General features: G+C 45.4%; 1 protein-coding gene across 4 annotated transcripts in view; it reads left to right on the forward strand.

Moving 5' to 3' along the window:
- The first annotated feature begins 619 nt into the window (after positions 1-619).
- E2F3 (E2F transcription factor 3) overlaps positions 620-27,338 on the forward strand; it is an 80,552-nt gene continuing 53,833 nt past the window's right edge. For 2 of the 4 annotated variants that reach the window (XR_004528380.2, XM_033863884.2), the window contains exon 1: positions 621-1,365. Coding sequence is in view for 3 of the 4 variants with exons in the window: in XM_033863884.2 (XP_033719775.1) it covers positions 967-1,365 (399 nt within the window). In the remaining variant the exon portion in view is untranslated. Of the gene's footprint in view, positions 1,366-2,367; positions 2,570-27,338 lie in introns of those variants that run through there. The other 2 variants (XM_033863885.2, XM_073810397.1) reach the window with 2 other exon arrangements.

Below are 27,338 nucleotides of genomic sequence, written 5' to 3' on the forward strand. Positions count from 1 at the left end.
AGAGAGAAACCCGCGATTTAAAGGGCTCGGTTTCCACCTGCCAGGCGTCGTTCGCAAGGTCCAACTTGCCTTTGGCACATACTTGGGAGAATCTCTCGCTATTGTTCATCTATTACACTGACTGGTCAAACAGAAGAGAGTTCCCGAAAGTGTCCCCTTTAGTCACCTTGACAATTTACAAAAGCGAAACTTGCGCTCTAGGTTAGATCCACACTGAGTCTGCGGGGCGCGGAGTCCCTGCCCAGGTCAGCAGTGCCCGCCCGGCTGGCGGGCGGGGACGGGGGCGGAGCCTGCACCAGGCGTGGTCTTCCGTGGGAGAGAAGGCGGACTTTACCCCCACCTCCTAAAACCCCTACTCCCTCCCAGCCAATCAAGGAAGCATATGCAAATAGGGCTCCTGTCGCCCCGGCAACCATGATGCACGGCAGCCAATGGAAACCGGCAGGTTGCGACCCTGCTCCGTGATTGGGACGGAAGGAAGGAGACAGAGGCCCAATGGGCTGTGGGAACGGTCCTCGGCGGGTTGAGGGGCGGGGATATGCAAATATGGTTTGAAAAGCCGGCGGGAAATCTGAGTTTCGCGGGAGGACCTTGGCGCGTAAACCGTATCCCTTCATTCATTGTCAGCAGCAGCTTCCTGGAGCCATTTTTCAGCTGCCGGCCGCAGTACCCGTGCTGCCGCCGCCGCCTCGCAATCCATTGCATCGGCCGCCCCCGACGCCTCCACCCCCCCTCGGGGCCCGATATCCGTGCGCCCGGGACCCTCCTCTCTCCAGAGCCCCGATTATTTTTGGCCCCCGGGGCCCGGGCGGTGCGGAAAAATAAAAAGAAAAGGGAGAGAAGGGGCTCGGAAGCGCCGGGCGGGGAGGAGAGAAGGAGAGACTTGGAAACTCCGACTGCAAATAATAAAGAAATTGAAAACAATACGTTAATATACCATAGCAATAAAAAGAGCAGGAGCGAGAGATGAGAAAGGGGATCCAGCCCGCCCTGGAGCAGTACCTGGTGACCGCCGGGGGTGGGGAGGGGGCGGCTGTCGTCGCCGCCGCCGCTGCAGCCTCCATGGACAAAAGGGCACTGCTAGCCAGCCCCAGCTTCCCCGCCGCCGCCACCGCCGCTGCTGCCGCCGCCCCGAGCGCGTACATCCAGATCCTCACCACGAACACTTCCACCACCTCCTGTTCCTCCTCCCTCCAAAGCGGCGCCGTCGCCGCCGGCCCCCTCCTCCCCAGTGCCCCCGGCGTGGAGCAGACCGCCGGCAGCCTCCTCTACACCACGCCGCACGGACCCTCCAGCAGAGCCGGGCTGCTGCAGCAGCCACCAGCGCTGGGACGCGGCGGCAGCGGCGGCGGCGGCGGCCCTCCGGTAATGCCCTCCCGTTCCCACCGTCCCCAGCCCGGGCGGGAGGTGGGCTCGCACCGCGCGGGGTGGTGGGCGCGCTGCGGGCCGCCCTGGGAGAGCGCGGGGCCGAGCGTCGTGGGCCTCGGCGGCTGCCCCTCCAACAACAGTTTATTGTTAGACTTGTGTGTTGCCCCCGAACCCCCGAAGGGTCTGGGGGGCTCCGCCAGGCAAGCAGGGCAGCGGGGATCGCCATGGCGCGAACCACATCAAACACTCCGAAACTTTTCGCGGCCCCCCCTTCCTTTCCTGCACTTTTCCCTACCCCCACTCTCCCCTCCCCTCCAACTCGAAGCTTCCTCTTTCTCGGGCGTAGGAAGGGGTCACGCCCCGGATGGAGAAGGGGGTGGGGGAGGGAGTAGTGAACTGGGGAGTGGGAGACTCCAGGGGGGTGGAAACCGGGGGGCCCTGGGGGTGATGGCCGCCCGCCGGCCTCGGAGGCCCGTTGGCAGCCGGGGGTCCCTAAGGCGTGCTCGGAGTGCAGGGGCTCTGCCAGGCTGCGCTTGACACATTTTGGGATCTGTAACTGCCGGCAACAAAGGGGCTGGGGGAAGCCGAGGGGAGAGGTGGAGCTGGAAGCCGGCTGCAGGCCGGGGCGTGGGCTGTCTGGGGGTGAGGGGCTAGCGGGCGGGCACCCCGGCCTGGGCGCATCCCGGTGGTGGCAGCGGCGGCGCCCGCGTGGCCCGAGCGCCCGGGCCTGCCTCGCCGGGCCCCGGGCCTGCCCTTGACCCGCCTCTCCCCTTGCCCCTTCCTTCCCCGCCCTGTCCCCCCTCTCCGCCCTCCGGCGACGGAGGGCGGGGGCAGCCGTGTTCCCGTCCCGCCGCCTGGGTCTGTCCCTCTCCCCGGGACCCGCCGGTGACGTTTCGCACACGTGCGCGGAGGACGCGCCTGTGACTGGGGAGGAGGCGGCGGCGGGAGGGGGCGCTGGAGGGGGAGAGGGGGCACCCACTTCCTCCTGCTCGCCGGCTCCCTGGCCTGGGACGGTCCCGGCGCCCTCGCACCCGCCCCCGGAGCGGCCACCCTCCCTCTCCTCTCCCCAACCCCCTCCACGGGCGCCCGCCCTCGCCCGGCGCCGCCGGTCCGTTCGGCCCTCCGGGCCCCCTCTCCAGCCGGCCCCCCCCCACCTCCCCCCGGAGCCAGGCTGGTTTCGGAAATGCCCTTACAGCAGCAGGTTAGTGACCGGGACGACTCGGGGGCCGCCGCCGCCGCGGGGGCACCGGATTCTGTTGGGGGTTGGAGCCGTGAGGGTAGGCGGTTGAGCGGGGTTTTGGAGTGGGAACGGGGGGTTGGGTGCTCGAGGGAAATGAGTAAGCAAGAAAAATCTAACTAAGTAAATGCCCGGCCTCCGGTTCTAGGAACCTCGGGGCAGGAGTGTCCGCCCCAGGGGGTGGGTATGGTGTTTACGTGTGTGTTTTTCTAGGGGGCCGAGGGATGGGCGATCGAAAACCGGAGGGGGGGCTTCTCGCCAATGGCCGAGTTGAGCTCTGCTTTCTATCTTCCTTCCCTTGTGCTGGAGGGGGAGGGGGGCGGGTCAGAGGGTAGGGTGTCTGTAGGATTCCCAGGCCACTCGCCGCCCCCTCCCTTTGTCCCTGTAATTTATAAAGCGCCTTTGAGAGATGATTTAGGTCAGTATGCGGCTTCTCTTTTTGTTGATACTAGAAAGAAGTGTGGCCCGGAGGTCTTCCTCCTTTCTCCTTTTCTCTCCTTCATTCCCTTCCTCCATGCCTCCTGTCTTCACCCTCGTGGTGAGGCTCGGCCCCCACGAGGCTAGAAACGAACCAAACCCAGTTAGATTAATGGTTGGCTGATAATATCAGTCGTTGACCTCACCTTGTCTCGGCTCCGAATGGGCTGAATTTTTGAAGAATCAAGATTTTGCAGAGCTCTTTAAGAGAGTCGGCACCCAGGCAACACTTTGGGGGATGAGATGGGTTTTGGAATAATGAAAAATTTTAATTCATGACTCTTCCCAATTTCTCCTCGAGTTGGATCTTAACTGCTTTGCAGCCCCAGAGATACTTGCTAGGGATGTGTGATACCGTCTCAGTCAAAGAAGCTCATGGTGTTTTAGTGACTAGGGTCTGCCAGCAGGGGGGAAAGAGTACAGTACCTGCTTACACATAACAGTATCCAGTGTGCCGGATTCTCAGACACGAGAATATGCCACGCTTTCATCAGCATTGAATACTATTACTGACTTGACCTAAACGTGCTTGGATATATTTTAAGCATATTTGCTCCCTCAGGGTTCTGTCACTATATCATAAACCTAATCTGAAACAACCAGCTATTGACATACTTCTGGGACTTGATTCAGATTTATGGGAGGGTAGTTTTGACAATGGGAAATTGTGAGACGACCAGTTTGCTTTTTTTTTTTTTCCTTTTGAATTTTAGCGCACCTGGGCCAGGTCTCTGAAACTGCCTAGCCAAACTTCTATGTAATTCATTGTATTTAAGTATTTAAAGTATAAAAAATTACCCTCACCACCTTCCAAGCTACTTCAAAACTTTATCCTCCTTGCCACGAGATTATTATTCCAAAATCATGAGCACTGTATATAAAGTTTGGTTTCTTTTTTTTCTTATCAAAATTATATTAGACTTCTATTGAAGTCTTGAACTTTTGTTGATATTCTTTCCCTAAGCAGGAGGGACAGCATGGGGATAGCTAAGTGATTGGCTGAGCAAAGAGATCATTTAAACACTTTCCATCAAAGAAGAGGTTGAGAACTCCTGTTCAAGTGGCCACAGTTACAGACTCACCTGGCTCTGATTCCATGTTCTGTCTCTAGAACAACCAGGAGCATATTCTTCACCTTTTTTTAACGTGGAAAAAAAAATATATATATATATGTATCTCAGTACTACCTTACTAGCTGTAATTGCCTCTGTCATTTACAAGTTGTTGGATCTTAGGCAAATAAACTCTCACAACACAGTTTCCTCTCTTGTAAAATAGGGACAATAACAGTACGAACTTGAAAGTTCTATTTAAGGGTTAAATATGATAATGCATGTAAAACACTTAGCACAGTGCCAGGTAAATAGTAGATGCCCAATAAAATGAATATTCAGAAATTTATATTTTTTTGGAACTTAGAGAAATAATGTAAGACCATGTGCACACTGCCCCTTTGTTGACATATATGAGTAAAATGGTTAAAAGTTTTTAAAAATGATATGTAATTAACTATTTATACCTAGTTAACTTGAGTTTTTAAACCCATAAATCATGGCTGTCCTAAGAATGGATAAAATAGGGACACGTCAGTACCACAGGCCTGTGTTAGAGATGGTGGTGATGAACTGCCCCAGTATGAGCTTGTGCCTTGAGTTGTGACAAATTTAGATCAACTCATCCTCACTTTTTTGCCTCGCTCCTCCCTTGACTGCATGGACCGGCCATCTTTTGCGTGTAGCCCGTGCTTAGTGGCTTTTGTGGAACTGAACTCTTAATCATCACCATGTCAGAGACATACACGAGATAAATTCAGCTCTAGATGGTGAACTGTTGGACATGGAAGGAGTCTAGAGAAACCAGAGTCACAAGTGCTGTATATTTTCTGGAACTGAAAGGGCTTCATCATTTTCTGCCTCTGCTAAAAAGAAGCTGAAATGATTTCATTACGCTTCTAGAAAGTTTGGGATCTATTAATGCAAGAGACAATGGCCTGTCACATCTGATTTAATTTAATCCAGTCATAGCATCCCACTTATTAGACTTTGGGAAGGCACCCACAATGTTTGAAATTTCCCTGTAAGAATGGAGAAACCATAGGTGCTACAGCTGAGTTTCTTTCCTGTATAAATATAAAAGAAGAAAAATGCTGGGTTCCTGTGGTTCTGTAGTCAATAATCTTGCTTCTGCTGAGATAGATGGTTGGTGCCAAGTTTAAGCTAGGAGAGAATTTTTAGTCACTACATACCCCAAAATGGAAGTTTTAATATAATGCAGTGCCCAGACTCAGGCAGTACGAATAGCTCCACTATAATCAGTACCCAGGGCACCACTCTAATCATCCTCTGAAACAAAGCACCCTTAAACGTGGCTCTGTGAGCTAAGGAACCCAAGCTTGTGAACAGGAAAGGATTTTTTTTGTTGTCGTTTTTTCTATAAATCGTCACCTTATGTAATACTTGGAAGGATAGATTCTGAGATTAATGTTGTGCTGTGTAAAGCTAACATGAAAACAGAAAATAATACTCTAAGCTTAGTCATGAATGGATGACAGCACCTGGAGATTGGAAGGTTGTAGGGAAAAGTGGCTCTTATTCTCATTTCTCATGGGTATAATCCATAGTGGTCTTTTATTGCCATCCCCAAAGACACACCATCCGTACCTTTAGCCTTTTTCCAAAGGACCTGGACCCACTTGGCAACGCTTCAGATATTCATAGTTGATTTTTCTGGCCAGTTTTCTAATTTAACATGACTTAACATATATTCCATTTGTATGTCTAGTTTACATCCACTTTCCCAGGCCGACTGACTCCAATTCCTTTTTAATCACCTACTTTCTACTAACATTTTAAACTAGGAAGAGTGAAAAATCAGCCACTGCCTGTGCTGATTAAATCACATCCCTCCTAGATGCCCATGAAACCGCCCCAAACAGTGCAAGGCAAAGAAGGTAGATTGCAGTTCTTATCAGATGCTCTGTTTCATTTTGGTTTTTAAAGAGAGGAACTTCCCTGAATTCTTTGAGGTACTAAGCATGTGGTTTAATGCATATTTTTCGTGCTTGTTAGCAGCTTAAAAGTGTTTCGGGGACTATTTACAATTGCTAAGAAGCATTTTTTCTACTAATCATTTTTCATGGGACTAAGAAGGGGAGCTAACTGGGAAAGCAGTAAGTATAGGAAACCACTAATGGTATCTCCTTCCTCCTATCCTGACCTTCTCTTTGGCTTCCAAGAGTGGCTTGGAAAATGTATCTTACACAAGGAAAAGTTACACAACAGAAGGGACAAAAAGACAACAACTGGGATGGGGGTAAGGAATCCTGGAGGGCAGGAGTAGGGTTAATATAGAGGGATAATACATACAGCTTTGGGGCCAGTAAGAAGGAAATCGGTTTATTTTCTGTTGTCGCTTTTGCTTCAAACGCTCTCCTGCCAAAGCAATGTGTTTTTAGAACTCAAAGAATGTGTAAGTTACAAGGATGCATTCTCAGTCCGCCTCCAACCTTAACTGGGGGTCAATCTTGTTGCTCTGGCGGCCAGGATCATCTACAATATAACTTTGAAGGGGAAGAGGTAAAGCCCACTGGTTGCCAGGTTGCAATCACAAAGCCTGGGCCCCTTGCTTTGCTGGAGAACCTGGTGAAACAGACCACTGCTTAGCTTTGTAAACTAAGGCCGGGGTTTATGTCAGCGGAGATTGATAGCAGTGAGAATGGACAGCTGATGGAATAGAGAGGCGATAGGAGGAAGTGAGAATAAAAGTAATTGACTTTAGTCTGCTTTTTATTACTATAGCCCAACCGTCTGGGGCTATTTCTAGTGTCCAGACAACATTCTTATAACTAATTCTTCTAATTAGCATAGGCAATAATTGATATTCCCAATGGTCTTTGATTAGTTTTTGTTTTTTTTTTCCCCCGGTACGCGGGCCTCTCACTGCTGTGGCCTCTCCCGTTGCGGAGCACAGGCTCCGGACACGCAGGCTCAGCGGCCATGGCTCACGGGCCCAGCCACTCCGTGGCATGTGGGACCTTGCTAGACCGGGACACGAACCCGTGTCCCCTGCATCGGCAGGTGGACTCTCAACCATTGCGCCACCAGGGAAGCCCCTCAATGGTCTTTGAATCGTAACGTGTGAGAGCTGTAAAGCAAGAGTCATCATCTGACCCGATCCCCTTCATTTTGCAGGGGAGGAAATTAAGACCCAATGCAGTTGTTACTTACCCAAGGTCACAGGCTAACTAGTGGCAAAGCCAGAACTGAAACTGGAGACTGGAATTCTTAGAAGCAGCCCCATTTGCCAAGAGAAAGTTAACTAAGTCTCATGTACCCTATATGGGAAAATTGGGATGTGTAGAATACATTTAAGATTGCCTTCAGGAATGGTTACATTTTTAAAATAGACACATACAGAAGTGTCCTTTGAACAGTTGGCTTTAGAGTAACACCTCATTCTCAAAGGTACAAAATACGCCACGCTCCTTTAGATGTTCAATGAAAGGGAATTTTAAAAAATGGAAGGAATGACAGACTCTTATAGAAACATGATAGTAGCCTTTTTAAAGCTTTATTTGTTATTTGCAAACTTTTGTGGATATGACACTTCCAGTGCTGAAACGGTGAAACGTACTTCACTGAGAATAGAACCTGAAAGGATTTTTGCCGCTCTCTTCAGGAGAAGGGCACAGTATAGCTCTGGTGTTGGAGGTTTGTCCTGGGCTGTCCACATCCTGGGTGACTGTTGTGGTTTTCAGAGGTCCTGGGGCCCTTGCCCAGTGACATTAGACCAGGTGCCCTTCCTTCAGGAAGATTGCTGGTTTAACAAAGTTTAACTCTTTCAGGGGAAGAAGTCCTCATCCCCTAAAAACCAGAACTAATTTCCTTAAAACGTCTTCTTTTACTTGTGGAATTGAGAAAGCTTAAAAATAGAATCACTTCAAGCCCTGAAGCCTAAAAGTGAAACATAATCCAATGTCGCTGTAGTTCACCAACGCGTTAGGGGCGGGGATATATGGCTTGTCTATAAACCACAAACCAGAAAGGTGCCATGTGTAGGTGCGGTCTTAGATCAGGGAGCAACTGCTGGTGAGACCTGTAGTTATCAGTGAAGCTGATCCCCCTGGAGGACTTTATGGCGGATGGAGTCCATCTCCGGGAGCAGAGGAACTGAACGCCCTTGGTCCTCCCAGTCAGCTCGTGCCTGGCTCCCCAGGAGACCCTGCTGGCTTCTGCAGCACGCACCTGACTGCTGAGAAGGGCTCCCCAAGCTCTGGTCTTCAGGATCCTGAAAGCTGCAGCTCGGGACGCTGGGGGTCACAGGAGGTCAGCTCAGAGCCTATAGATTTCACCCCTCCCTTGCCCTTTTTCCACGTCTGATGCTTTGAGGCTCCAGAAATATATAACCAGAGCAGCAGCCCTGTGACCCCATACCTTCTGAGCCTTTCTGGGCCCAGCAGCCCTTAGGAGAGGTGAAGGCTTTTATGGACCTAACCCACACCCTCCACCTAAAAGGCAAACTGAAGGGCAGCCAAGTATAAGAGTCAGACGATGGGGCCTGAAGCCAGAGTGTCTGGGTTCTTATTCTGTGTGACTTTGGGCAACTCTGCTTAACCTGTGCGTCTTAATTTCCTCACCTGTAAAATGGACAAATCCTAGTAGCTACCTCATGGGGACCGGGACGATTAAAGGAGTTCCTATTTGTAAGGTGCCTAGGCCGGTCCCTGACCCATGGGAAGGATTCGATAGATACGTGGTGGCATTGCCCTTTTCTTCCGTGGCTGTCTCTGGGGCCCACCCTTTGGTGGTTTAGTTTCTGAACCAGCCCTTGTGTTCATCCAGACCCAGGTTACACCTCTAAAAATGGCGGTGATGAAGCAGAGGGGTGAACCACAGGGCGGTTTCCTCCCAACGTACTCTTTAGGGCCTTTGCATCTCTGCATAAGCTGTGCATGGATTCGGGAGGATGAGCAGAAAGATAAGCGTCGCCTTATAGTAGTCCTTGTGGCAGTGTCAGTGTCATGACGAAAATCTTTATTTCTGTGATGATCTGCGTTAATGGAGCGGCACTCTTAACATGATTTCACTTCTGTACAGTCACCCAGGGCTTAAGACTGAATGGTGGAGATCAGGGTGTCTGAGGCGTGTGGGGCCCTGCGGGACTGGAGACGCCACTCCGTGTGCGGAGGGGAGCTACCCCCGGGCCTCCCTGGCCCCTTCTCTTCTCCCTCTCGCAGTGTCTAGTTGTTCAGTGTGTTATGCCTGTTCCTCCCACTTAGCCCTCACCTCTCCCTCTGCCTGGCTTTTAGAAGGAGGCCAGAATCACAGCCTTCACGGGCCGCTTCCGTGAATTATCCAATTAATTACAACCCTTTCCCTAGCGTTTGAGGTCCAGTGAAATCTCGCCCTTCCCGTTCTGCTCCCATTCCTCCCCACTGGGATCCTGGCACTTATGGAGGCTGCTGCTTTCCCTCGGGGCATTTATTCGCTTGTTCCCCTCCCTGCTGCCGTCCTTCCCACCAGCCTATCAAGGACACCCCCTGCACAGAGCCTTCCCTGACTCCCCAGGCCTTGGGCCCCTCCCTTCCCATAGGACATCTTCGTCCACCTTATATCCTCATCAGTGGTGCCCTTGACTTACTCTTCCTCCAAACCCACAAGCTTCAGGAAACCAGGCTGTGGTTTTCGCGTCACGTCGTCCTTGCGATGCCTTCTCCGTTGTGGACGCTCAAACATTTGACAAGAGGCGTTGTCATCAGGCACCCACAGTGTGCTTGGCACCCCAGTCTTCCTGTTGAGGATGCAAAAGAAGTATGAAGTGTGATCCACCCACTCTTGAGTTTTATGGTCTGTTTGGGGAGACGGGCTTTAAACACAAGTTGAGTCGCAAGCAGGACTAAACGGGAGTCAAACAAGACTCATCTTGTCCTCGGTTGTACCGTGTTGACAGCATGTGCCAGCTGGACCGTGGGAGTGGGCAGGCCGTGGCTCCCATGGTCACCGGCCTTAGAGCACATTTGGGTGCATATTTGAATCATCTTGGCACTTTCGAGAAATACCCCCATCCAGACCTGAGTATGTCTTGAAAGTGTCCCATGTCATTTTGACGTGCACTCAATTGGAACTGCTGGACTAGGTGGACGGGGAAGGTTTGGGAGGCTGTTCATGGCTGGGGGAAGGTCATGAGGCCAAGGTAGGAAGGCAGGAAGTGGGCTAGCATAAGGAGACCTGTTGGACTGGTGTCAATATGGGGGAATAATAGAACCTAACACTGGATACATTGGTAAAGTTGGTCTGGAATAGAGATTGCCTTCCTACAAGGGCCAGGCAGGGAATTAACTGGGGGGTATGGAAAGGTGGGGATAAGTAGTATGGGAGTTGGGCTTGAACAAAGAAATGCCCTGTCAGAAGGCAGCCGAGGAGGGACCCCGCCCCAGGTGATGGCTTCCAGAGAGGAAAGCGGGTCCCATTTGTTGCCAGATCTTCAATTTTCTTAAAATGCCAGAAATCTACCAGCGTTAAAATGCAGGCTCAATTAAAAAGGAAAATGTGCAAGGCAAACAAAATAGGTCTCTGGGCCAGATTTGGCTTCGGGGCTGCCACTCAGCAGTCTCTGGTCTGTGGGGTAATAATAGCCGATGTTTATCAAGTGCCCATGCGCATGGAGGGCACTAAAGTAAGCGCTTTATGCGCATTAACACGTTATCCACATAACCTGTGAAGTGGGTATTATCACCACGCTTGTCCTGCACAGGAAGACGCAGACAACGAGGGCTTAAGCGGCCGGCTCAGGGCTCCACTGATGAGAGAGGCAAGTGGAACTGAACCCAAGGAGCCTGGCTCCACAGTCTGCAGACCCCAGAAACCTGGGCCAGGTGCACTCGTACCCCATGCCGACCCTGGTACCAGCTTCTGGACTTCCAGGTCATTGCCAAGGCAAACCATCCAAAGACGAGTGACCCCAAACCCAAAGGAGGTGAAACCAAAAGCACTCCCAAGGGGCTGAGAACTTAGGGGGTCCAAGCAAGCACTGTTGCCTGGCACCAACACCACTGGGAACCAGGGTGATACGCTGGACACCCGGCCCTCAAGGGATTTACTTTACCCTATAGCAGGAAGACTTTCCATCCTGTCGGGTCTGGGCCTGCCTGGAACAGGTTACCAACTGGACAGAAAGGCAGAAGTTCCCCTGGGAAGAAAAGTAGGGCATACCATTTAGAGCATGGGTGCTACAGAGCTGATGAGTCTGGAAGCAGGACGGCAACAGTGATGGTGTGAAAGGCAAGATGGAAGTGAGAGACAGGCTAAGGGAGAAAAGACATACAAGACCTTGACTCCCAAGATGGTTAACTCCTGGGGCTGAAAGAATGGACAAGGCTGAGCTTTTCCTCCGTCAGGGTTTGCACCCTGTGGAGGGAATGGTGAGTTCAGAATGAGCTGGCTGTGAGGGAAGCCGTGGGCCACCCAGCTTTCTAAGAGGCTAGGACCCAGCCCTGGGAATGTGGTTTTGGCAACAGAGGTTGGAGTGGAGGCCTTGATGAACAGCAGCCAGCCAAGACTGGCCTCCTTAGCTTAAAAAAACAAAGAATTAAACGTGGTGCTACAAAAACCTTTCATCATGTCCACTTCTCCTTCTATAATATGAAAACGAGACAGATTCATCAGGTTGATTTGGGGGATCAATACTGTCAGGGCTCCCAGAGACGAGCCATCAGATGTTATTTATGACGTACTTTCCCAGGTCTGGGCCTGGCTCCTAGCTGCTCTGAGAAAGCAGAGAGCCAGCTGGAGAGTGCTGTGCATAAGGAAAGGTCACGTAATTATGTCTTGAACTAAGATGGCTTTTTTGACCATTGTTTCCTGTGCTCTGATTTTGCAGATTAAAAAAAAATGTATCTTGGATATATTTTCTTAAGCCCTAGCATATTAAAGTTTAACAATGAAAGAGCCACGTAAATTCTAAGTATCTTTATCATTGATTTTTAAACATGTAACTTGTATTTAAGCCTATTTGCAGTAAGTAACCCTTGAATTGACCAACTTTGTTGCTATGTTTGGTAGCAAGACTTGTGATCACACTAATAATGTGGTCAAGTTTTCAACCTTTTCTGTTACTGTTTTCCTTGCTAGCATCTCAGACACTCTAATCCTGGGACTGGTCTTTAGGAGGGAGGTTTTCAGCTCTGGGGACCCATGGCACGGTTGTGGGGTACGGAAGGAGCCTAGGGCTTGACATCGGGCTCCAGAAACGTGCTCTGTCACTTAGCAGCGTGTGACCTTTCACAAATTCTATGAGCTGTAGTTACCTAAAATAGTGTTCCTGTCTCCTTCAGTGGTTGGAAGGATTAATTGAGATAAGTTTATAGGAAGTGTACTGTGTGTTCCTAACTTAGTGTGTTCACCCCACTGCCCCTCCTCCATGGTTAGGAGTGAGTTCTCAGCATTTTTACCCATTTGAGGGAAAACAAAGTACAGGACACTTACTGAACACCCACTCTGAGCTGAATCGGTTCCCAGTATTCTGGGTGTTTCAATGACTAAGATGTTCTTCTGGCCCTCAAGGGAGGTAAGGGAGATGAAGCAAGTTCTCCAATAACTAAGACAAGATAAAAGACAGTGAAGGCTGTTAGAGAATATCGATGAAGTTTCTTAGGCATCCAACCTGGGGCGGGGGTGGGAGGGGTGGGACAGAGAAGGCTTTGAAATTGGAGCAGAGTTTCAGCACCATTGACATTTTGGCCAGATACCTCTTTGTGGGGGGAGGCTGTCCTGTGCCCTGTTGGCTACTCGCTACTCTAGTGAGTAGTGAGGACTCCTCACCAGACGCCGGTAGCACCCTCCAGTTATGACAATCAAAATCGTCTCTGGACACAGAGACATTGGACACATCTGTCCAATGTCCCCTGAGTGCAAAGTCGGCCCACATGTCTCCCCCGCCCCCTTCCCTGCCCTGTTGATGAACCACTGAACTAGCCCTTTATGGGGCATGCCTAACCCCCACATGGAACCCCAGCGCTGTGATTCAGTGTCCCACTCTTGAGAGATGATACAGAGAAAATAAACTCTGTGTAGCCAGCCGGAGCCGTGCCTGTCTAACGATCAGGCATACTAGGAATGGGCCACGTGAAGCCTCTCCGTAACTTGGAGAAGAAAGGATCAAAGTCTGCAGTTCAGAGAAGGCCAGAGAAGTTTTGCATTTATCATTTACTCAACTGGGTAATTAAGAGAGACCTTCTGCTTGGGACCAGCTCCTCCATAGATAGTTAGCTGGTTTGGGAGCATCACTTCCTTTCTAACCTGTTTCCTCACCTGGTAAATGAGGAGAATCAAGGTTCTCATCTCATAGGTTGTTGTGAAAACTGAACGCCCCAAAGCATGTAAAGTGCTGGCTCTAGCTCCGGCCACATACCAAACACTCTGACGTGTTTGTTAGCATCATGTATATTATTACTGCTGTCGTTGTTGTTGCCATCCTTGTTAGCAAGTTGAGCTTCCCTTTCAGGGCAAGTTAGCTGTTAAAAGCCATTCCCTTTGTTGCTGGTGTTTCCACAACCACTTCCCTTGCTCCTCCGTCCCCACGCTGGCCCCAGTTTCCAGCACGGGGCATACTGATTCATTTGACTTACTTAGCAGTTATGTGTATAGGGCACCTAGTGTATGCCAGCCCCTGTCCTAAGTGCTGGGGAAGCAGCAGGGTCGACACAGACAAAATCGCCTGCCTTGTGTGGCTTGGATCGTGAGTGATGCAGATATGGCCGTGTAACAAATAACCCCACCACCACCCCCCTTCCTGTCTTTGATGGATCCTGTCCTGTTGTTTTCACAACAGTGGTTCTTAAATGTGTGGTCCGGGACCAGCAACAGCACCTGGGAGCTTTTTAGAAATGCAAATTTGGGGTTCACACCCGAAACCTACTGAGTCAGGAATTCTGGGTGTGACCAGCAGCTTGGGGTTTGACAGGCCCCCCCGAGGTCTTTCTGATGCCCAGGTTTGAGAGGCACAGTTTTGGGAAAAGATACCTCTCAACAAGAAAGGACTAGGGGAAGCCAAGGCCTGGATTGGGCTGTCGTGTTACGCGACAAAGAGGGTGTTGCCCATACAGTGCATTTCCAAAAACAGCAGCGCTTACAAAAGATCTTAGGTGTATCAAGACAGTTCAAAACTGGCAGTGCCCTTTGATCTCTTCTGGGACTGGCATCCCTTTTTGAAATGGGAGGACTCTGGGAGGATCCTGTGAGCCACAGCACAGAACTCAGTAACAGACATTCTTAGCCTTCTTTGGGCTTTTCAGCATCATCCCGTGAACAGGAAAAACTGCTTCCCTCCCTTTTCTCCAGAGGCTTTTGATGTGTTTGTTTGACAATTATGTTCCTCCTTTTAATTCCTTCTCGTTTAATCGTCCTTTTATCTAGCACCAGTAAAAATCCTTATATCTATAACCGAATTGCCAGCCAGATGTACCAGGCTTCTCTGGAAATGAAATGGTTGCTGTCCTTACATGTCTGGTAATTTGGGTATTTAAATATATCGTGAAGAGTAAATGAAATGAGAGACCCTGGGCCAGCGTCCAGCCTGGAGCTGGGCACAGAGTGTCCGGCCACTTGATAAATTCCCACCCCTGTTCCCAACCCATTATGAAAACCAGTAAAGGCAATAAGTGGATACCACAGTTCTTTATGTGAAAAGCTTTCGGACTACCCACAGTTTGAATGGGTATGAATAATCATCATATAAATTATAACCAAAATCATGGAATCAGAAGTTCTGATCAGTTAAAACTTAAATATATATGTAATTAAATAAACTTAGAAACTTAAAAGAAATAGATGTTACCTGATTTTTTTTTCATGAAGATGGATTTTTTTTTAAAGCCCTAATCAGATTGACAGAAATTCTTTACTTCTGCACTAGCCCAAGATTCCGCTTATACATCTAAATTGATAGATTTCTTTTAACTCTACAAAATATTTTATTGCTTGGATGTGCGAGATAAATTTAGGAGGCAGAAGAATAAATACTGGCTTTCAAATTTCTTTGCTAGTGATACACAGAATACAAAAGGAATAGTTTCACAAGTTACAATCAGTTCGGTTTGGGATACGCTGTTTGAGTATGAGTCTGAAACACCAAGAAGAGTCCTACATATAGAATTAAGTTGATTCTTTTCATGCAAAAATATCTAGCACAATATATTGATTAATCAGTATAATGCCAATTTATAATAACACCAAGTTCTCATTATATGAGTGTCATTTCCTGAACACTCTGAACTGTTACATTGACATACAGTACTTGCCCACTCCCATGCCAACATTACACTAGTTTTATTTTAAAAGTCTTGTTATTGCATAAGTAAGTCTCCACACCTTATCACTACCACATCTTCTTCTTCCTCTTCATAATTGTCTTGGCCGTTTTGGTTCTTTTTTTTTTTTTATACAGCAGGTTCTTATTAGTCATCAATTTTATACACATCAGTGTATGCATGTCAATCCCAATCGCACAATTCATCACACCACCCCCCCGCGGCTTTCTCCCCTTTGGTGTCCATACGTTTGTTCTCTACATCTGTGTCTCTATTTCTGCCCTGCAAACTGGTTCATCTGTACCATTTTTCTAGGTTCCACATATATGCGTTAGTATACGATATTTGTTTTTCTCTTTCTGACTTACTTCATTCTGTATGATAGTGTCTAGATCCATCCACATCTCAACAAATGACCCAATTTCATTCCTTTTTATGGCTGAGTAATGTTCCATTGTATATATGTACCATATCTTCTTTATCCATTCATCTGTCGATGGGCATTTACGTTGCTTCCATCACCTGGCTATTGTAAATAGTGCCGCAGTGAGTATTGGGGTGCAAGTTTCTTTTTTTTTTTCTTTTTTTTTTTTGCGTTATGCGGGCCTCTCACTGTTGTCGCCTCTCCCATTGCAGAGCACAGGCTCCGGACGTGCAGGCTTAGCGGCCATGGCCCACGGGCCCAGCCGCTCCACGACATGTGGGATCTTCCCGGACCGGGACACGAACCCGTGTCCCCCGCATCGGCAGGCGGACTCTCAACCACTGCGCCACCAGGGAAGCCCGCATGTGTCTTTTTGAATTATGGTTTTCTCTGGGTATATGCCCAGTAGTGGGATTGCTGGATCATATGGTAATTCTATTTTTAGTTTTTTAAGAAAACTCCGTACTGTTCTCCATAGTGGCTGTATCAATTTACATTCCCACCAACAGTACAAGAGAGTTCCCTTTTCTCCACACCCTGTCCAGCATTTGTTGTTTGTAGATTTTCTGATGATTCCCATTCTAACTGGTGTGAGGTGATACCTCACTGTAGTTTTGATTTGCATTTCTCTAATAGTGATGTTGAGCAGCTTTTCATGTGCCTCTTGGCCATCTGTATGTCATCTTTGGAGAAATGCCTATTTAGGTCTTCTGCCCATTTTTGGATTGGGTTGTTTGTTTTTTCAATATTGAGCTGCATGAGCTGTTCATATATTTTGGAGATTAATTCTTTGTCCATTGATTCGTTTCCAAATATTTTCTTCCATTCTGAGGGTTGTCTTTTCGTCTTGTTTATGGTTTCCTTTGCTGTGCTAAAGCTTTTAAGTTTCATTAGGCCCGATTTGTTTATTATTGTTTTTATTCCCATTACTCTAGGAGGTGGATCAAAAAAGATCTTGCTGTGATTTATGTCAAAGAGTGTTCTTCCTATGTTTTCCTCTAAGAGTTTTATAGTGTCCGGTCTTACATTTAGGTCTTTAATCCATTTTGAGTTTATTTTTGTGTATGGTGTTAGAGAGTGTTCTAATTTCATTCTTTTACATGTAGCTGTCCAGTTTTCCCAGCACCACTTATTGAAGAGACTGTCTTTTCTCCATTGTATATCCTTGCCTCCTTTGTCATAGATTAGTTGACCATAGGTGTGTGGGTTTATCTCTGGGCTTCCTATCCTGTTCCATTGATCTATATTTCTGTTTTTGTGCCAGTACCATACTGTCTTGATTACTGTAGCTTTGTAGCATAGTCTGAAGTCAGGGAGTCTGATTCCTCCAGCTCCGTTTTTTTCCCTCAAGACTGCTTTGGCTATTCGGGGTGTTTTGTGTCTCCATACAAATTTTAAGATTTTTTGTTCTAGTTCCGTAAAAAATGCCATTGGTAATTTGATAGGGATTGCATTGAATCTGTAGATTACTTTAGGTAGTATAGTCATTTTCACAATATTGATTCTTCCAGCCCAAGAACATGGTATATCTCTCCATCTGTTGGTATCATCTTTAATTTCTTTCATCAGTGCCTTTTAGTTTTCTGCATACAGGTCTTTTGTCTCCCTAGGTAGGTTTATTCCTAGGTATTTTATTCTTTTTGTTGCAGTGGTAAATGGGAGTGTTTCCTTAATTTCTCTTTCAGATTTATCATCATTAGTGTGTAGGAATACAAGAGATTTCTGTGCATTAATTTTGTATCCTGCAACTTTACCAAATTCATTGATTAGCTCTAGTAGTTTGCTGGTGGCATCCTGAGGATTCTCTATGTGTAGTATCATGTCATCTGCAAGCAGTGACAGTTTTACTTCTTCTTTTCCAATTTGTATTACTTTTATTTCTTTTTCTTCTCTGATTGCCATGGCTAGGACTTCCAAAACTATGTTGAATAATAGTGGTGAGAGTGGACATCCTTGTCTTGTTCCTGATCTTAGAGGAAATGGTTTCAGTTTTTCTCCATTCAGAATGATGTTTGCTTTGGGTTTGTCGTATATGGCCTTTATTATGTTGACGTAGGTTCCCCCTATACCCACTTTCTGGAGAGTTTTTATCATAAATGGGTGTTGAATTTTGTCAAAAGCTTTTTCTGCGTCTATTGAGATGATCATATGGTTTTTATTCTTCAATTTGTTAATATGGTGTATCACATTGATTGATTTGCATATATTGAAGAATCCTTGCATCTCTGGGATAAATCCCACTTGATCATGGTGTATGATCCTTTTAATGTGTTGTTGGATTCTGTTTGCTAGTATTTTGTTGAGGATTTTTGCATCTGTATTCATCAGTGATATTGGTCTGTAATTTTCTTTTTTTGTATTATCTTTGTCTGGTTTTGGTATCAGGAAGATACCAAAACCTCATAGGATGAGTTTGTGAGTGTTCCTTCCTCTGCAATTTTTTGGAAGAGTTTGAGCAGGACGGGTGTTAGCTCTCCTCTAAATGTTTGATGGAATTGACCTGTGAGGCCATCTGGTCCTGGACTTTTGTTTTTTGGAAGATTTTTAATCACAGTTTCAATTTCATTACTTGTGATTGGTCTGTTCATGTTTTCTATTTCTTCCTGGTTCAGTCCTGGAAGGTTATACCTTTCTAAGAATTTGTCCATTCCTTCCAGGTTGTCCGTTTTATTGGCATAGAGTTGCTTGTAGTAGTCTCTTAGGATGCTTTGTATGTCTGTGGTGTCTGTTGTAACTTATCCTTTACCATTTGTAATTGTATTGATTTGAGTCCTTTCCCTCTTTTTCTTGATGAGTCTGGCTAGTGGTTTATCAATTTTGTTTATCTTCTCAAAGAACCAGCTTTTAGTTTTATTGATCTTTGCTATTTTTTCTTTGTTTCTGTTTCATTTATTTCTGCTCTGATCTTTATGATTTCTTTCCTTCTACTAACTTTGGGTTTTGTTTGTTCTTCTTTCTCTAGTTCCTTTAGGTGTGAGGTTAGATTGTTTATTTGAGATTTTTCTTGTTTCTTGAGGTAGGCTTGTATAGCTATAAACTTCCCTCTTAGAATTGCTTTTGCTGCATCCCATAGGTTTTGGAACGTCGTGTTTTCGTTGTCATTTGTCTGTAGGTATTTTTTTATTTCCTCTTTGATTTCTTCAGTGATATCTTGGTTATTTAGGAACATATTGTTTAGCTTCCATGTGTTTGCGTTTTTTTCCCTGTAATTGATTTCTGATCTCATAGCGTTGTGGTCAGAAAAGATGCTTGATAAGATTTCAATTTTCTTAAATTTACTGAGGCTTGATTTGTGACCCAAGATGTCATCTCTCCTGGAGGATGTTCCATGTGCACTTGAGAAGAAAGTGTAATCTGCTGTTTTCAGATGGAATGTCCTATAAATATCAATTAAATCTATCTGGTTATTGTGTCATTCAAAGCTTGTGTTTCTTTATTAATTTTCTGTTTGGATGATCTGTCCATTGTTGTAGGTGAGGTGTTAAAGTCACCCACTATTATTGTGTTACTGTCGATTTCCTCTTTTATAGCTGTTAGCAGTTGCTTTATGTATTGAGGTGCTCCTATGTTGGGTGTATATATATTTTTAATTGTTATATCTTCTTCTTGGATTGATCCCTTCATCATTATGTAGTGTCCTTCCTTGTCTCTTGTAACTTTCTTTATTTTAAAGTCTATTTTATCTGATATGAGTATTGCTACTCCAGCTTTGTTTTGATTTCCATTTGCATGGAATATCTTTTTCCATTCCCTCACTTTCAGTCTGAATGTGTCCCTAGGTCTGAAGTGAGTCTCTTGTAGACAGCATATAGATGGGTCTTGTTTTTGTATCCATTCAGCCAGCCTGTGTCTTTTGGTTGGAGCATTTAATCCATTCACGTTTAAGGTAATTATTGATTTGTATGTTCCTATGACCATTTTCTTAATTGTTTTGGGTTTGTTTTTGTAGGTCCTTTTCTTCTCTTGTGTTTCCCACTTAGAGAAGTTCCTTTAGCATTTGTTGTAGAGCTGGTTTGGTGGTGCTGAATTCTCTTAGCTTTTGCTTGTCTGTCAAGCTTTTGATTTCTCCATCGAATCTGAATGAGATCCTTGCTGGGTAGAGTAATCTTGGTTGTAGGTTCTTCCATTTCATCACTTTAAGTATATCATACCACTCCCTTCTGGCCTGTAGAGTTTCTGCTGAGAAATCAGCTGTTAACCTTATGGGAGTTCCCTTGTCTGTTATTTGTCGTTTTTCCCTTGCTGCTTTCAATCATTTTTCTTTGTCTTTAATTTTTGCCAATTTGATTACTATGTGTCTTGGCGTGTTTCTCCTTGGGGTTATCCTGTATGGGACTCTCTGCGCTTCCTGGACTTGGGTGGCTTTCCTTTCCCCTGTGAGGGAAGTTTTCGACTATAATCTCTTCACATATTTTCTCTGGTCCTTTCTCTCTCTCTTCTCCTTCTGGGACCACTATAATGCGAATGTTGTTGCATTTAATGTTGTCCCAGAGGTCTCTTAGGCTGTCTTCATTTCTTTTCATTCTTTTTTCTTTATTCTGTTCTGCAGCAGTGAATTCCACCATTCTGTCTTCCAGGTCATTTATCCATTCTTCTGTCTCAGTTATTCTGCTATCGATTCCTTCTATTGTAGTTTTCATTTCAGTTATTGTATCGTACATCTCTGTTTGTTTGTTCTTTAATTCTTCTAGGTCTTTGTTAAACATTTCTTGCATCTTCTTGATCTTTGCCTCCATTCTTTTTCTGAGGTCCTGGATCATCTTCACTATCATTATTCTGATTTTTTTTTCTGAAAGGTTGCCTATCTCCCCCTTCATTTAGTTGTTTTTCTGGGGTTTTATCTTGTTCCTTCATCTGTTACATAGCCCTCAGCCTTTTCATCTTGTCTGCTAAATTGATAGATTCTTAATTGAATCTATCAATTGAAGAGTCATCTTCAGTTTACAAATGGTAATGAATTACTATAACGTTGATTATGTTAAAAGGAGTGTTTGAGGTGGATTGATAGTTCCTTTTGATAAACGGCTGTGTCTTGAAAATGCATGTGGAAGATTATAAGGCTTTACTATGGCCCAGTTTTGTCCTGTTGTTCTCTTCTAAAAATGTCTCTCTGGCCATCAGTGGGCATTGCCACCCCCTTTCCCTCCACCTTCAGCCAAAACAACTTCTGGTTACAGTGACGGTTTTAAGTTTGCCATTTGTGGTTGATTATATTATAGAAGTTGGGAAAGTAAGGCGAGCAGTACTCATTTCTTGCTTCCTGCCTTGCTCGAGAGTGAGGATCAGCTTTTCTAAGTCCTTGACTTTCAAAGTTCGCTGCTCTATATGGTACGGGTGGCCGAGGTGTGGCCCTTACATGCCACCACCTCTGAAGGTCTAACATGACTCAGCGCCTGCCATCCTTTCCAAAACCAGGTCTGGGGACCAGGGTGTGGGCCTCCCCTCCGCCTTGCAGAGAGAGTAAAAGAAATTAGACTAGACTAGAGCCATGCCATCTACACAGTTGAGTTCTATAAATATTTTTTAGATAGATTGTTACATTTGACAGTAACAGGTTGATGAGCGTTGGGCTCTTCTGAGTCTTGCTTTCCCTTTGCTGTAATGTAAGAATAGTGGTACAGTAGTCAGCTTATTGGCTGCCCGTTTCAGGTAAGGTAGGTCTCCGGCTCTTTTAGCACCTTCGAGAAGTGCTCTCAAAAGGACTAGATATAGACCCCAACTTCGCATGATTAGGGACTCAGATTTATTGCTCTGGGGACAATTTTGTGTAAATCGGAGTTCTGAAAGCTGATAAACTAGAATGCAAACTTATTAATTTACCATGAGAAACGTAACTGCCAAGTGGACAGTTGCAGAAATTGGTATTGCCTTGGGTTTCCGATCAGAAGGCTATTAGCTGACTCAAGAATAAAGGGGTTTAGCTGACTCAAGGGTATTAGCTGACTCAAGAATAAAGGGGTTGAGTTATCCTTTTAGTACCCTCCCACTGTGCTCGCTCCTCTCTGGAGCTCACCTGCAGGGGTGGGAGTCCTGCTGGCTGTTTAAGGAACATAATGGACACTGTCATTTACTCAGGTGTCCAGTGATGACTGTTATGAAACACTGACTTTGTTGCCCCTTCCTTTCTTTTTTTTTTAAGAAAAATACTTGCTTTTGGGACAACTTTGTTATTTAAAGAAATCAAAGATGGTATAAGTCAATGGACTAAAATCTGAAATACACTCTTCACTCCCTCCTGCTTCACTTTCCAGAGGTAATCACAACTTGGTTTGTCCCTTTTATATCCATTTGAAAATATATATTCTATATAAAGCTTCGAATTGTGGCTTGCAGTTTGTACTTAACAAGGTGTTAGACACATTTCCATTTTGGTATTAATTACACCTTGTATTGCCACCCGTTATATGGATATGCCAGAATGTAGTTAACTCTTCCCATTTGATTGTTATTCCTAATTTTATAAACAGAGCTGCATTGAATATCCTTGTACGTTTGTTTTTGTGCATGTGTATATTTCTGAAGGCTAGATTTTTTTTAAATTGAAGTATACTTGATTTACAATATTATGTTAGTTTAAAGTGTACAATACAGTGATTCAAAATTTTTATAGATTATACTACATTTAAAGTTATTATGGCATCGTGAGAAAATCTACAAACAACAAATGCTGGAGAGGGTGTGGAGAAAAGGGAACCCTCTTGCACTGTTGGCGGGAATGTAAATTGGTACAGCCACTATGGAGAACAGTATGGAGGTTCCTTAGAAAACTAAAAATAGAATTACCATATGACCCAGCAGTCCCCCTACTGGACATATACCCAGAGAAAACCATAATTCAAAAAGACACATGCACCCCAATGTTCATTGCAGCACTATTTACAATAGCCAGGTCATGAAAGCAACCTAAATGCCCATCGACAGACGAATGGATAAAGAAGATGTACATGTATACAATGGAATATTACTCAGCCATAAAAAGGAACAAAATTGAGTCATTTGTAGAGACATGGATGGACCCAGAGACTGTCACACAGAGTGAATTAAGTCAGAAAGAAAAAAACAAATGTCATATATTACCGCATATATGTGGAATCTAGAAAAATGATACAGATGAACTGGTTTGCAAGGAAGAAATAGAGACACAGATGTAGAGAACAAACGTATGAACACCAAGGGGGGAAAGCGGGGTGGGGATGAATTGGGAGATGGGATTGACATATATACACCAATATGTGAAAAATTGATAACTAATAACCTGCTGTATAAAAAATAAAATAAAATTCAAATATAAAAAAAGTTATTAGGTAGGCGAAATTTCTATGTGTATATTGAATTTCTATCACAGGGCACATATAGTAAAATGCTGGACAGATAAAGCCAAATTATCCCCCCAAAAAGGCCAAACCGGTTGATCTTCCTCTATTTTCTCACACTCTTTCCAAGACTGGATTACATCAGTCTTTTGCAGTTTTGCTCATGATGGTTTTGCTAGTGAAGCTAGATACTATCTCCTGATTTTTATTTTGTGTTTCCTTAATTATACTACTGTTATCACCACCACTGCTGCTATTATGACTGCTGCTGGTTAATATTTATTGAATGTTTTATGTGACAGGATTGTTTTAAGCACTTGACATGAAATTTACTAATTTAAAGTTTAACATCCCTGTGAATTTGGTATGATTATTGTTGTCATTTTACAGACGATAAAAGAGAAATGAATTAGTAAATTTGAGCATCTCTGCTCAGTTGCTATTTCTGTGAATTGCCTCTTTGAATCCTTTATCATTTTTGTTTTTAAGGCTGTTTATAGTTTTCTTACTGATTTATTGGGACTTTTCATGACTTATTGGAACTTTCCAGATACTGGACTTTCTCTGGTGTGTGTGTGTGCGCACACGTGTGTGGTAAATATTTCTTACCAGTTTGTTACTTTTCTTTAAATTTTATCTATGAGATGTATTTCTCTGTATGGAAGTTTTGCTCATTTTTTAACATGGAAAACTACAGTCTTTAGTTGATGACTTTGGTGGCTTGTTTTGGGAAAGCCTTTCCTAATCCCCAAATTATAACCGTCTTCTTTATTTCCTTCTTCTGACCTTTTGATATTTAACCTCTTTGGAAGGGGTTATGTGTATGTGTTAAAGATCTGACTTTATATTTTTCCCAGATGGGTAGCCAGTTATACTAGTGCCATTCACTGAGTGGTTCAGCATTTACCCGTGAATTTGAAATGCCAGTTTTGGGGTGTGTGTGTGTGTGTGTGTGTGTGTGTGTGTACATGTGCAGGCTCATGCCTGGGTCTGTGTTGATCTGTACCTGGACCTTCTAATGTGCTCTGTTGATATCTTTGTCTCTTTCTAAGGAAATAGCATCCTTCTTTAAATACAGTAGCTTTATGGTATGTTTTGCTACACATAGGGAAAATCCCGCCCCCTTTCATCTTATACTTGGTTTTTTTCATTAAAATTATAGTTTTCATTATTACATTTTTTTTACACATTCTTGCAATTGTACAGCTTGGGGTTCTGTCTCCCCCATTCACTGTCAATTTGAGGTCATAAGAAAGATAATACTTGCCTACCTTATTGAATAGTTTTGTACACTGGGAATGGCAGTGAGCATTTTACACTTGTTATTTCATCGGATAAAGCAACCCTCCCTCATCTGTAGAGGAAGAAAGTGAGGCTCAGTGGTTAAGCAGTTTGTCCATGGCTACACTTCCAGACAGCGGTAGAGCAGTGGGTCAGGGCGTGGTTTGTACAAAGGTGACGAGGACACAGCCCTTGACATTAAAGGAAGGGGCATTCTAGTGGGAGAGGCCACGGACACAAGAAAAGGCAACACGTGTTGACTCCCTAGTGGAGAAACGAAGGTCTGCGGTGATCCTGAGAGGCGCTTTTAAATGGGGGCAATTTTCCTCTGTGTCTAATCCATCTACCTACCAGTGTAAGCCTTCTCTTCCCTCTGGTGGTTGCCTCTTGATTCAGTTTCTCTCAGGTGCCTTCTGTGGATTCTTACGGGTGAACATCAGGAAAGTAATTTTCTTTGGAGAACTTTGCGTCCCAAACAGAAGTCCAGCTGAGCTCCCATCGGGAGCCTTGGGAAGGTAATCCTGTTTAGTAGTAGTAGTATATTGATTTCGTGTGTAAAATGGGCCCAGAGGCCTGTGACAATGAGTCCGTTTGAAATTATAACTTAAAATATCTAACAGAATAGCTGGGCAGAAGTACCAGCCCAGAATGTAAATGATGAGATGCTTAGTGAATTTCTCGTGTGTGCAATAATGAAATTGGCAATTGGTAGGTCAAGTTTTGTTTTCGTGTCCTAAATCCTTTAATTTACCTTTTCTTCAACAATCACTGGTGTAAGGATAGAGGCCTAGCTATTAAATCTTAGAGACCTTTATAAAAATACATAGTTTTGCTTCCTTGTTTAATTAGCCCACTTTGCCCAATCTTGTACAATAAAACAGAAGGCATTTCATCAAAGAATTCTTCTTTTTATTGTATGAGTACACTCTTAATTTTGTGAAAGCTTGCAAGGTTTTCTTCCAGATTGAAAGGTAAACGTATAATTCTTTTTTTTATGTATTTAGCACTCGCTGCCCGACCTTGTTTCTTAGGTCTGCAGTTATGGCTGGTACGTCCATTCCCCGCCTCCCCGTTGCTAGTGTCTCTGCGGTCACCACCTAGTGTCGCTCCGGGATTATGACCACAGGTGGGGCTCCTGGGGCAGCACCGGTGGTGACTACGCCGGTGCCGGTAACGCTGCCATCCTGGCTTCGCCTCTGCTGACCCCGGCTTTCTCTCACTCTGAGGGCTGAAGCTTTAACTCTGCCCACTCTGTTAGCTGTCGTTCTCCACCTTTCCTTTAAAATATACTTTCACGTCTTCCTTCCCTCCCCCCCACCCCAATACGACTCACTACCCTGGCCTCCTGGCTTTTTCCATTCTTGACAAATGATCTGTCCACTGTAACTGTAGCTCCGCTGTGCTGATATCTGTTGAAATTAGACCTAGAATCTAAATGTGGCTTCATGAAACGATAGGTGAGACATTTTTCTCTTTGAGTAGTCTGTGATCTACTGGCATCCCAAACCACGTACCTGCACCTTCTCCACTGTGATATTGGGGGGAAAATAGGGAAAGTGATTTAGAATTGAAAATTCTGTATAAGGCACCGTGTTAGCTCTTTCTGCATCTACAGTGAAGCCGAGGGCTGTTGGCCGCCATTGCTGCCTGCTTGCCCACCCCCGCAAGCATACTGAATGGACTTCAACCTAACTGCGTTTCCTATCTTGTAATAGGAATCAAGAACCTTCCCTTTGTTTGTTCCTACAGCTGCTTCTTGCCCTAATGAGACTTTGTAACTCAAAGCTTAACTCATTTAGGGAATGAGTTACCCAAACACTTTGTATTTGGGCCTTTTTCTTTTAGAAGTTCAAAACAATAATTGGGTCCTGAAACTACTCCTGCAAAATAGGTGCGTGACAAATATGACTGTTTATGTTGGAGGCGGGCCAGACTACGCGGTCATTTCTTACATGGAACGGGAGGCCGCTTAGGAAAGAAGGATTAGCCGGGGCCTGGGCAGCACAGGGGCTTACCATGTGGTCAGACTTCTCAGGGGGACCTGGGGCCTGGTAGAGCTCACAGCCTGCATGGGCTGGATCAGTTCTCTCACATCTAGGCTCATTTGTTCTCTGTCAAATGTGAGTGATCTTTATGGACCCTTCTGCTCAGATCTCCTGTGATTTTGTCCACGAAGCTACAGGGGTCCTCGGGGAGGTTTGGAAGCTCAGCGGAGCCACTCAGCGGCAACCATGCATTGGGAGTTCCACTGGAGGTGACTGGGACCTTAGCAAGAAGGGAAAGCCACCGAGGGCGGGATCTTCCCACCATTTAAACTTCCCACCATTCGCCACACCCCTTCCCAGCCAGACTTGAAGTCTCTCACTTCTCCTCTTTTAAAGTCCTAAGGGTTAATTATGATGTTTACTATTTACATTTGCATTCCTGATAGTGCTTTTTCACAGTGAGTTGGCTCCAGTTCATTTTCTAGTCTAAGTAGATCTCAGAATCAGGGTGTGTTTCTTCTGGCCTATGAGATGGGCAGAGTTCAAGTACAGCAGGCCTAGGGGAGTGTTACAGTCATTCAGAAATCGCTGAATATTGCTGCGCGCCAGTGGCCAGGACTTTGGGCCCTGCCCTCCAACAACTCACTGTGAGCTGCCTTTAAGTTCTTGCCGCGATTCTGAGAAATACTGAGAAACGTTATTTCCGGGTTACAGGTGAGGAAACGGAATGAAGGTCAGAGACATTTAGTGACTTGTTTTTCCCCTAAGGTGAGAGAGGTGGTTAAGGGGTTAGACTTTGCAATTACTTGAGTTTAAAATCTCACGAGCTGTGGGAACTCGGGCAAGTTATTTCCCTGTTCTAGACCTCAGTTTACTCATCCGTAATGTAGGACAATTAATGGCCTGCCTCTCTGGGTGGATGGAGAGACTGAATGAAAAGGCATGTCAT

This window comes from Tursiops truncatus, chromosome 10 (genome assembly GCF_011762595.2).
Source record: "Tursiops truncatus isolate mTurTru1 chromosome 10, mTurTru1.mat.Y, whole genome shotgun sequence".
NCBI classification, from domain to species: domain Eukaryota; kingdom Metazoa; phylum Chordata; class Mammalia; order Artiodactyla; family Delphinidae; genus Tursiops; species Tursiops truncatus.